The following is a 13,004-nucleotide window of genomic DNA, read 5'->3' as shown; positions in this document are numbered from 1 at the left end:
CAGTAAGAGCATTAGTTACCTATAACTATATTCTCTAACCCACAGTAAGAGCATTAGTTACCTATAACTATATTCTCTAACCCACAGTAAGAGCATTAGTTACCTATAACTATATTCTCCTCTAACCCACAGTAAGAGCATTAGTTACCTATAACTCTATCCTCTAACCCACAGTAAGAGCATTAGTTACCTATAACTATATTCTCCTCTAACCCACAGTAAGAGCATTAGTTACCTATAACTCTATCCTCTAACCCACAGTAAGAGCATTAGTTACCTATAACTATATTCTCTAACCCACAGTAAGAGCATTAGTTACCTATAACTCTATCCTCTAACCCACAGTAAGAGCATTAGTTACCTATAACTATATTCTCTAACCCACAGTAAGAGCATTAGTTACCTATAACTATATTCTCCTCTAACCCACAGTAAGAGCATTAGTTACCTATAACTATATTCTCTAACCCACAGTAAGAGCATTAGTTACCTATAACTATATTCTCCTCTAACCCACAGTAAGAGCATTAGTTACCTATAACTATATCCTCTAACCCACAGTAAGAGCATTAGTTACCTATAACTATATTCTCTAACCCACAGTAAGAGCATTAGTTACCTATAACTCTATCCTCTAACCCACAGTAAGAGCATTAGTTACCTATAACTATATCCTCTAACCCACAGTAAGAGCATTAGTTACCTATAACTATATTCTCTAACCCACAGTAAGAGCATTAGTTACCTATAACTATATCCTCTAACCCACAGTAAGAGCATTAGTTACCTATAACTATATTCTCTAACCCACAGTAAGAGCATTAGTTACCTATAACTATATCCTCTAACCCACAGTAAGAGCATTAGTTACCTATAACTATATTCTCTAACCCACAGTAAGAGCATTAGTTACCTATAACTATATTCTCTAACCCACAGTAAGAGCATTAGTTACCTATAACTATATTCTCTAACCCACAGTAAGAGCATTAGTTACCTATAACTATATTCTCTAACCCACAGTAAGAGCATTAGTTACCTATAACTCTATCCTCTAACCCACAGTAAGAGCATTAGTTACCTATAACTATATCCTCTAACCCACAGTAAGAGCATTAGTTACCTATAACTATATCCTCTAACCCACAGTAAGAGCATTAGTTACCTATAACTATATCCTCTAACCCACAGTAAGAGCATTAGTTACCTATAACTCTATTCTCCTCTAACCCACAGTAAGAGCATTAGTTACCTATAACTCTATTCTCTAACCCACAGTAAGAGCATTAGTTACCTATAACTATATTCTCTAACCCACAGTAAGAGCATTAGTTACCTATAACTCTATTCTCTAACCCACAGTAAGAGCATTAGTTACCTATAACTATATTCTCCTCTAACCCACAGTAAGAGCATTAGTTACCTATAACTCTATTCTCTAACCCACAGTAAGAGCATTAGTTACCTATAACTCTATTCTCTAACCCACAGTAAGAGCATTAGTTACCTATAACTCTATTCTCTAACCCACAGTAAGAGCATTAGTTACCTATAACTATATTCTCCTCTAACCCACAGTAAGAGCATTAGTTACCTATAACTATATTCTCTAACCCACAGTAAGAGCATTAGTTACCTATAACTATCTTCTCTAACCCACAGTAAGAGCATTAGTTACCTATAACTATATCCTCTAACCCACAGTAAGAGCATTAGTTACCTATAACTATATTCTCTAACCCACAGTAAGAGCATTAGTTACCTATAACTATATTCTCTAACCCACAGTAAGAGCATTAGTTACCTATAACTATATTCTCCTCTAACCCACAGTAAGAGCATTAGTTACCTATAACTCTATTCTCTAACCCACAGTAAGAGCATTAGTTACCTATAACTATATTCTCCTCTAACCCACAGTAAGAGCATTAGTTACCTATAACTATATTCTCCTCTAACCCACAGTAAGAGCATTAGTTACCTATAACTATATTCTCTAACCCACAGTAAGAGCATTAGTTACATATAACTATATCCTCTAACCCACAGTAAGAGCATTAGTTACCTATAACTATATCCTCTAACCCACAGTAAGAGCATTAGTTACCTATAACTATATTCTCTAACCCACAGTAAGAGCATTAGTTACCTATAACTATATTCTCTAACCCACAGTAAGAGCATTAGTTACCTATAACTATATTCTCCTCTAACCCACAGTAAGAGCATTAGTTACCTATAACTATATCCTCTAACCCACAGTAAGAGCATTAGTTACATATAACTATATCCTCTAACCCACAGTAAGAGCATTAGTTACCTATAACTATATTCTCCTCTAACCCACAGTAAGAGCATTAGTTACCTATAACTATATTCTCTAACCCACAGTAAGAGCATTAGTTACCTATAACTATATTCTCTAACCCACAGTAAGAGCATTAGTTACCTATAACTATATCCTCTAACCCACAGTAAGAGCATTAGTTACATATAACTATATCCTCTAACCCACAGTAAGAGCATTAGTTACCTATAACTATATTCTCCTCTAACCCACAGTAAGAGCATTAGTTACCTATAACTATATTCTCTAACCCACAGTAAGAGCATTAGTTACCTATAACTCTATTCTCTAACCCACAGTAAGAGCATTAGTTACCTATAACTCTATTCTCCTCTAACCCACAGTAAGAGCATTAGTTACCTATAACTATATTCTCTAACCCACAGTAAGAGCATTAGTTACCTATAACTATATTCTCTAACCCACAGTAAGAGCATTAGTTACCTATAACTATATTCTCTAACCCACAGTAAGAGCATTAGTTACCTATAACTCTATCCTCTAACCCACAGTAAGAGCATTAGTTACCTATAACTATATTCTCTAACCCACAGTAAGAGCATTAGTTACCTATAACTCTATCCTCTAACCCACAGTAAGAGCATTAGTTACCTATAACTATATCCTCTAACCCACAGTAAGAGCATTAGTTACCTATAACTATATTCTCTAACCCACAGTAAGAGCATTAGTTACCTATAACTCTATCCTCTAACCCACAGTAAGAGCATTAGTTACCTATAACTATATTCTCTAACCCACAGTAAGAGCATTAGTTACCTATAACTATATTCTCTAACCCACAGTAAGAGCATTAGTTACCTATAACTCTATCCTCTAACCCACAGTAAGAGCATTAGTTACCTATAACTATATTCTCTAACCCACAGTAAGAGCATTAGTTACCTATAACTCTATCCTCTAACCCACAGTAAGAGCATTAGTTACCTATAACTATATCCTCTAACCCACAGTAAGAGCATTAGTTACCTATAACTATATTCTCTAACCCACAGTAAGTCCATTAGTTACCTATAACTATATTCTCCTCTAACCCACAGTAAGAGCATTAGTTACCTTTAACTATATTCTCTAACCCACAGTAAGAGCATTAGTTACCTATAACTATATTCTCCTCTAACCCACAGTAAGAGCATTAGTTACCTATAACTCTATCCTCTAACCCACAGTAAGAGCATTAGTTACCTATAACTATATTCTCTAACCCACAGTAAGAGCATTAGTTACCTATAACTCTATTCTCTAACCCACAGTAAGAGCATTAGTTACCTATAACTATATTCTCTAACCCACAGTAAGAGCATTAGTTACCTATAACTCTATCCTCTAACCCACAGTAAGAGCATTAGTTACCTATAACTCTATCCTCTAACCCACAGTAAGAGCATTAGTTACCTATAACTATATCCTCTAACCCACAGTAAGAGCATTAGTTACCTATAACTATATTCTCCTCTAACCCACAGTAAGAGCATTAGTTACCTTTAACTATATTCTCTAACCCACAGTAAGAGCATTAGTTACCTATAACTATATTCTCTAACCCACAGTAAGGGCATTAGTTACATATAACTATATCCTCTAACCCACAGTAAGAGCATTAGTTACCTATAACTATATCCTCTAACCCACAGTAAGAGCATTAGTTACCTATAACTATATTCTCCTCTAACCCACAGTAAGAGCATTAGTTACCTATAACTATATTCTCCTCTAACCCACAGTAAGAGCATTAGTTACCTATAACTCTATCCTCTAACCCACAGTAAGAGCATTAGTTACCTATAACTATATTCTCTAACCCACAGTAAGAGCATTAGTTACCTATAACTATATTCTCTAACCCACAGTAAGAGCATTAGTTACCTATAACTCTATCCTCTAACCCACAGTAAGAGCATTAGTTACCTATAACTATATTCTCTAACCCACAGTAAGAGCATTAGTTACCTTTAACTATATTCTCTAACCCACAGTAAGAGCATTAGTTACCTTTAACTATATTCTCTAACCCACAGTAAGAGCATTAGTTACCTATAACTATATTCTCCTCTAACCCACAGTAAGAGCATTAGTTACCTATAACTCTATCCTCTAACCCACAGTAAGAGCATTAGTTACCTATAACTATATTCTCTAACCCACAGTAAGAGCATTAGTTACCTATAACTCTATCCTCTAACCCACAGTAAGAGCATTAGTTACCTATAACTCTATTCTCTAACCCACAGTAAGAGCATTAGTTACCTATAACTATATTCTCTAACCCACAGTAAGAGCATTAGTTACCTATAACTCTATCCTCTAACCCACAGTAAGAGCATTAGTTACCTATAACTATATTCTCTAACCCACAGTAAGAGCATTAGTTACCTATAACTATATTCTCCTCTAACCCACAGTAAGAGCATTAGTTACATATAACTATATCCTCTAACCCACAGTAAGAGCATTAGTTACCTATAACTCTATTCTCTAACCCACAGTAAGAGCATTAGTTACCTATAACTCTATTCTCTAACCCACAGTAAGAGCATTAGTTACCTATAACTCTATCCTCTAACCCACAGTAAGAGCATTAGTTACCTATAACTATATTCTCCTCTAACCCACAGTAAGAGCATTAGTTACCTATAACTCTATTCTCTAACCCACAGTAAGAGCATTAGTTACCTATAACTCTATCCTCTAACCCACAGTAAGAGCATTAGTTACCTATAACTATATTCTCTAACCCACAGTAAGAGCATTAGTTACCTATAACTATATTCTCTAACCCACAGTAAGAGCATTAGTTACCTATAACTATATTCTCCTCTAACCCACAGTAAGAGCATTAGTTAACTATAACTATATTCTCTAACCCACAGTAAGAGCATTAGTTACCTATAACTATATTCTCTAACCCACAGTAAGAGCATTAGTTACCTATAACTATATTCTCTAACCCACAGTAAGAGCATTAGTTACCTATAACTCTATCCTCTAACCCACAGTAAGAGCATTAGTTACCTATAACTATATTCTCCTCTAACCCACAGTAAGAGCATTAGTTACCTATAACTATATCCTCTAACCCACAGTAAGAGCATTAGTTACCTATAACTATATTCTCTAACCCACAGTAAGAGCATTAGTTACCTATAACTCTATCCTCTAACCCACAGTAAGAGCATTAGTTACCTATAACTCTATCCTCTAACCCACAGTAAGAGCATTAGTTACCTATAACTATATTCTCTAACCCACAGTAAGAGCATTAGTTACCTATAACTCTATTCTCCTCTAACCCACAGTAAGAGCATTAGTTACATATAACTATATTCTCTAACCCACAGTAAGAGCATTAGTTACATATAACTATATCCTCTAACCCACAGTAAGAGCATTAGTTACCTATAACTATATTCTCCTCTAACCCACAGTAAGAGCATTAGTTACCTATAACTCTATTCTCCTCTAACCCACAGTAAGAGCATTAGTTACCTATAACTCTATTCTCCTCTAACCCACAGTAAGAGCATTAGTTACCTATAACTCTATTCTCTAACCCACAGTAAGAGCATTAGTTACCTATAACTATATTCTCTAACCCACAGTAAGAGCATTAGTTACCTATAACTATATTCTCTAACCCACAGTAAGAGCATTAGTTACCTATAACTATATTCTCCTCTAACCCACAGTAAGAGCATTAGTTACCTATAACTATATCCTCTAACCCACAGTAAGAGCATTAGTTACCTATAACTATATCCTCTAACCCACAGTAAGAGCATTAGTTACCTATAACTATCTTCTCTAACCCACAGTAAGAGCATTAGTTACCTATAACTATATTCTCTAACCCACAGTAAGAGCATTAGTTACCTATAACTCTATCCTCTAACCCACAGTAAGAGCATTAGTTACCTATAACTATATTCTCTAACCCACAGTAAGAGCATTAGTTACCTATAACTCTATTCTCCTCTAACCCACAGTAAGAGCATTAGTTACCTATAACTATATCCTCTAACCCACAGTAAGAGCATTAGTTACCTATAACTATATTCTCTAACCCACAGTAAGAGCATTAGTTACCTATAACTCTATTCTCTAACCCACAGTAAGAGCATTAGTTACCTATAACTATATTCTCTAACCCACAGTAAGAGCATTAGTTACCTATAACTATATTCTCTAACCCACAGTAAGAGCATTAGTTACCTATAACTATATTCTCTAACCCACAGTAAGAGCATTAGTTACCTATAACTCTATTCTCTAACCCACAGTAAGAGCATTAGTTACCTATAACTATATTCTCTAACCCACAGTAAGAGCATTAGTTACCTATAACTATATTCTCTAACCCACAGTAAGAGCATTAGTTACCTATAACTATATCCTCTAACCCACAGTAAGAGCATTAGTTACCTATAACTATATTCTCTAACCCACAGTAAGAGCATTAGTTACCTATAACTATATTCTCTAACCCACAGTAAGAGCATTAGTTACCTATAACTATATTCTCTAACCCACAGTAAGAGCATTAGTTACCTATAACTATATTCTCTAACCCACAGTAAGAGCATTAGTTACCTATAACTATATTCTCCTCTAACCCACAGTAAGAGCATTAGTTACCTATAACTATATCCTCTAACCCACAGTAAGAGCATTAGTTACCTATAACTATATCCTCTAACCCACAGTAAGAGCATTAGTTACCTATAACTATATCCTCTAACCCACAGTAAGAGCATTAGTTACCTATAACTATATTCTCTAACCCACAGTAAGAGCATTAGTTACCTATAACTATATTCTCCTCTAACCCACAGTAAGAGCATTAGTTAACTATAACTATATTCTCTAACCCACAGTAAGAGCATTAGTTACCTATAACTATATCCTCTAACCCACAGTAAGAGCATTAGTTACCTATAACTATATTCTCCTCTAACCCACAGTAAGAGCATTAGTTAACTATAACTATATTCTCTAACCCACAGTAAGAGCATTAGTTAACTATAACTATATTCTCTAACCCACAGTAAGAGCATTAGTTACCTATAACTATATCCTCTAACCCACAGTAAGAGCATTAGTTACCTATAACTATATCCTCTAACCCACAGTAAGAGCATTAGTTACCTATAACTATATCCTCTAACCCACAGTAAGAGCATTAGTTACCTATAACTATATTCTCCTCTAACCCACAGTAAGAGCATTAGTTACCTATAACTATATCCTCTAACCCACAGTAAGAGCATTAGTTACCTATAACTATATCCTCTAACCCACAGTAAGAGCATTAGTTACCTATAACTATATTCTCCTCTAACCCACAGTAAGAGCATTAGTTACCTATAACTATATCCTCTAACCCACAGTAAGAGCATTAGTTACCTATAACTATATTCTCCTCTAACCCACAGTAAGAGCATTAGTTACCTATAACTATATTCTCTAACCCACAGTAAGAGCATTAGTTACCTATAACTATATCCTCTAACCCACAGTAAGAGCATTAGTTACCTATAACTATATTCTCCTCTAACCCACAGTAAGAGCATTAGTTACCTATAACTATATTCTCTAACCCACAGTAAGAGCATTAGTTACCTATAACTATATTCTCTAACCCACAGTAAGAGCATTAGTTACCTATAACTATATTCTCTAACCCACAGTAAGAGCATTAGTTACCTATAACTATATTCTCTAACCCACAGTAAGAGCATTAGTTACCTATAACTATATTCTCTAACCCACAGTAAGAGCATTAGTTACCTATAACTATATTCTCTAACCCACAGTAAGAGCATTAGTTACCTATAACTCTATCCTCTAACCCACAGTAAGAGCATTAGTTACCTATAACTATATTCTCTAACCCACAGTAAGAGCATTAGTTACCTATAACTATATTCTCTAACCCACAGTAAGAGCATTAGTTACCTATAACTATATTCTCTAACCCACAGTAAGAGCATTAGTTACCTATAACTATATTCTCTAACCCACAGTAAGAGCATTAGTTACCTATAACTATATTCTCTAACCCACAGTAAGAGCATTAGTTACCTATAACTCTATCCTCTAACCCACAGTAAGAGCATTAGTTACCTATAACTATATTCTCTAACCCACAGTAAGAGCATTAGTTACCTATAACTATATTCTCTAACCCACAGTAAGAGCATTAGTTACCTATAACTATATTCTCTAACCCACAGTAAGAGCATTAGTTACCTATAACTATATTCTCTAACCCACAGTAAGAGCATTAGTTACCTATAACTATATTCTCCTCTAACCCACAGTAAGAGCATTAGTTACCTATAACTCTATTCTCCTCTAACCCACAGTAAGAGCATTAGTTACCTATAACTATATTCTCTAACCCACAGTAAGAGCATTAGTTACCTATAACTATATTATCTAACCCACAGTAAGAGCATTAGTTACCTATAACTATATTCTCTAACCCACAGTAAGAGCATTAGTTACCTATAACTCTATTCTCTAACCCACAGTAAGAGCATTAGTTACCTATAACTATATCCTCTAACCCACAGTAAGAGCATTAGTTACCTTTAACTATATTCTCTAACCCACAGTAAGAGCATTAGTTACCTATAACTCTATTCTCTAACCCACAGTAAGAGCATTAGTTACCTATAACTATATTCTCCTCTAACCCACAGTAAGAGCATTAGTTACCTATAACTATATTCTCCTCTAACCCACAGTAAGAGCATTAGTTACCTATAACTCTATCCTCTAACCCACAGTAAGAGCATTAGTTACCTATAACTATATTCTCTAACCCACAGTAAGAGCATTAGTTACCTATAACTATATCCTCTAACCCACAGTAAGAGCATTAGTTACCTATAACTATATTCTCCTCTAACCCACAGTAAGAGCATTAGTTACCTATAACTATATTCTCCTCTAACCCACAGTAAGAGCATTAGTTACCTATAACTATATTCTCTAACCCACAGTAAGAGCATTAGTTACCTATAACTATATCCTCTAACCCACAGTAAGAGCATTAGTTACCTATAACTATATTCTCCTCTAACCCACAGTAAGAGCATTAGTTACCTATAACTCTATTCTCCTCTAACCCACAGTAAGAGCATTAGTTACCTATAACTATATCCTCTAACCCACAGTAAGAGCATTAGTTACCTATAACTATATTCTCTAACCCACAGTAAGAGCATTAGTTACCTATAACTATATTCTCCTCTAACCCACAGTAAGAGCATTAGTTACCTATAACTCTATTCTCTAACCCACAGTAAGAGCATTAGTTACCTATAACTCTATTCTCTAACCCACAGTAAGAGCATTAGTTACCTATAACTATATTCTCTAACCCACAGTAAGAGCATTAGTTACCTATAACTATATTATCTAACCCACAGTAAGAGCATTAGTTACCTATAACTATATTCTCTAACCCACAGTAAGAGCATTAGTTACCTATAACTCTATCACTGTAAATCCCTGGAACATGTGACGCGTTTAAAACCTAAACACCATGTGTGTAATAATAAAATGCCAAATGTTTATTAACCCTTGGACTACCAGTCCCAATTTTTTTGTTTGGGTAACAAATTGGCATATTTTTAATTCATCGTTTTAACATACAAGAAAGATCTGGTGGATTGAAGAGATGTTTTTTTTTTTTCATTCATTGCAAATGTATTCTCTCGATTCGCCACCAGATGGCGGGAAAGCACCATTATGCTGATTTTGGCTAAAATAGACGGATCTTCCTAAGTCACTTCCGGTTCAACGATCAACAACATCCTGTAGTATTTTGACCCTAGTCAATAGCTTGGCTGGTCCGGATTGCTAAGCTAATGCTATATTTTTCATAAGTAAGTCAAATTAACCTCAAATCAACCCCAAAAGATCGCAAAATATCAAAATTTTTACAGCGACGCACATAGAGACGGCGCGCGTGCACGATAGCGCACGATCACGCGGATTTCGGCCGTTTTTTGGTAAATTACATCCAACATTAGTGATATTAGCGAAAAAATATTAATTTTTGCTCTTTTGACCCCGCGATAACTGATATTGATTGTCATTCCGTTTTTTCCGTTAACGGGAGGTTTAGATTTTTCGATTAATTCTGTTTTTTCCGTGAATTGTAGGCCAAGGGTTAATGGTCATAAAATACAGTAGAACACGAGTTCACTCAAACACCACACGAGAACACCTAGTGTTCAAATTCTAAACACCTATAATATGACTGACTTTGATTGTAAAAACTAAACGCGTCTATGTGTTTAAAAAGTGTTACTGGCGATTAAACATGTTCTTCTGTTTATAATCTAAACACTGACACGTTTAAAAAGTGTTACAAATAAGTGTTTATAACTTAAACGCTTGGGTTTAGTGTGAACGTTCTCCTCTCTCCACAGTAAGAGCACGGGTTCGGGCTCTCTGGGCGGGCGGGGGGGCATGCCCCTGTCGGACAGCGGCTCGCTGGGGGGGCGGAGCCCCGCGGGGGGCGTGGTCGAGGGCTACGAGGGCGTGGTCAGAGACCTTGAGGACAAGCTGAGGGAGAGAGAGGCGGAGCTACAGCAGCTCCGAGAGAACCTGGACGACAACGAGGCCGCCATCTGCCAGGTACACGCTGCCATGTTTTAGTTTTTTAGTTGAATCAATTCTGACCTGAGATCAGATTCTAAAAATCTCTTCTACATCCTGACAGTTTTCTGAAAAAGCCATGTTTCTATGTCAGTCATTCTTCGATTTTTTCAAAAATAGCAGACCTACAAGCTCGTAGCGCGCCACTCGGTGGCGCGCTACGAGCTTGTAGATCTGCTATTTTTCAATAGCTAAAGCATAGCATAATGCTAACACCAAAAGGGGTTCCCGCCCAAAATGGGTTAATCATAGTCTTTTGAATAAAACTTAATTTAGTTTTTAGTCATATTTCAGTCACCTTGAAATGCTTCATTGACTAAAACTACAGTTGATTTTGTGTGTGTTTTTTTCGTGGGCCTCGATGGCGTCGCAAATGCCTGATTTGTACACTTGGGTCGCACTGCGACACGTTGTGAGCTTATAGATCTGCTATTTTCATTCAGAGCGCCAGACATGGCCAAAAGCTATAGCCTCGGTCCCAGCCTTACTTAACTGATCTGCGAAGAGAAAAGCCTGGTCACAATCTAAAGGTGCGTTCAGACTTGGATGGCTAGAGCGGCGCCATTACATACAAAGTCAATGCAAAGACGAGAGGTCTCGGAGTTACAAACCCATAAGTGTCCATAATTGGACCATGTGAAAATCGGTCTTGTTACTCAAGTATGGCAATGGTTTGTGTTCTGACATCAGACCTGAACGCTGATCAACCAATATAAGATGATGCTCTCATCCAGAGACTGAGATGTAGAGAGACACCCAGAGAGAGAGATATATGAAGAGAGGATATAGAGTCAAAGATACGCCGAGCGACGCAGAGGATGTCCTGGACGTGGTGGAACGTGCCTATGGGAACAGGTCTGGTGAGACCGATAAGAGACCACGTGGCTGCCTGGGCCTCCGTGCCTGCAGGAGACATGGTGTACTACTTTGGAGGGCTTTATGACGGGACGAGTTACGACACGGACCAGATGGACGTGAGCGTCTTCAACACAGTGACTTTGCGCTGGATGAAGTTTCCCCCAGTGGATCCTGGAGGAGGAGCAGGAGGAGGAAGACGTCCTGTCGAGGTTCCCTCCAGGCGCTTTGGCTACACGGCCGTGCTGATAGAATCCATCGTCTACATCTGGGGCGGTGTAGTGAACTGTAAGAGAATACAGCATGCCACCAAACGCTGGTTTACCGTGCACGGGGACTATTGGGACAACGCTCTTTATGCATTCGACGTCGACGCCCACAGATGGTTAAATGCCAAGATTTCTGGGCTTGTTCCTTTGACGAGGTCTGGCCACTCGTCCTGTGTCTTGGAGAAGGTCATGTTTGTCCATGGAGGATGTACTCAGATCGCTGTAACTAATGACATGTGCAAGTTGGACACCAGCACAATGGTCTGGTCTTTGATTAACACCAGAGGAACTCCACCTCCTGCTGCACACCATCACTCTGCTACCATCATTGGAACAAAGATGTTTGTATTTGGGGGTATGGGTCACCTGCGGCAGGTCCTCTACAACAACATCAGAGTCTTTGACATAGAGACCGGCCAATGGCTGAACACACCTCATACACAGCTTCTATCAGAAGGACGCTGGCATCAATTGGCCTTTGCCTACAAAGGAGAGCTGTACATATTCGGAGGTTACCACCACAATAAATGGCAGTTTAATGATCTGTGGAAGTTAAATTCCAAGACCTTCTCCTGGCAGAAGGTTGAGCCCACAGGGAAAGGCCAGAATTGGAGTTCTGGTAGGTGGTGTTGCTTGTCGGGAGATCGTATCATCCTCTTTGGAGGATATACAGCTGATGCCCAACCCATCTTACAGATCGTAGACGTAAGTCCTAGTCTGAAGACGTTGTGCAAGCTAGCAGTTACTCAGTACCGTCTGGAGCAAGCCGGACTCCCACACAACGTCAGGTGGGAACTGGCAACCACAACATCAACCTAAAGAAAGCACATAATACAGAACAG

The 13,004-nt window shown here is 37.5% G+C and overlaps 1 protein-coding gene across 1 annotated transcript in view; it reads left to right on the top strand.

The window, feature by feature from the left end:
• Nucleotides 1–13,004, top strand: part of LOC310874785 (leucine zipper putative tumor suppressor 2 homolog) — a gene marked incomplete at its 5' end in the record, with an annotated part of 79,366 nt that overhangs the window by 52,844 nt on the left and 13,518 nt on the right. Inside the window, one exon of the mRNA XM_083787649.1 lies at nucleotides 10,810–11,017. Coding sequence (XP_083643775.1) covers nucleotides 10,810–11,017 — 208 coding nt within the window. The remainder of the gene's footprint in view (nucleotides 1–10,809; nucleotides 11,018–13,004) is intronic.

The sequence above is a fragment of the Protomyctophum parallelum genome, assembly GCF_964188405.1.
Source record: "Protomyctophum parallelum genome assembly, chromosome: 17".
Taxonomy (NCBI): Eukaryota; Metazoa; Chordata; class Actinopteri; order Myctophiformes; family Myctophidae; genus Protomyctophum; species Protomyctophum parallelum.
Note: the sequence above shows the minus strand (reverse complement) of the source record. Positions and strands in the feature narration are given on the sequence as shown.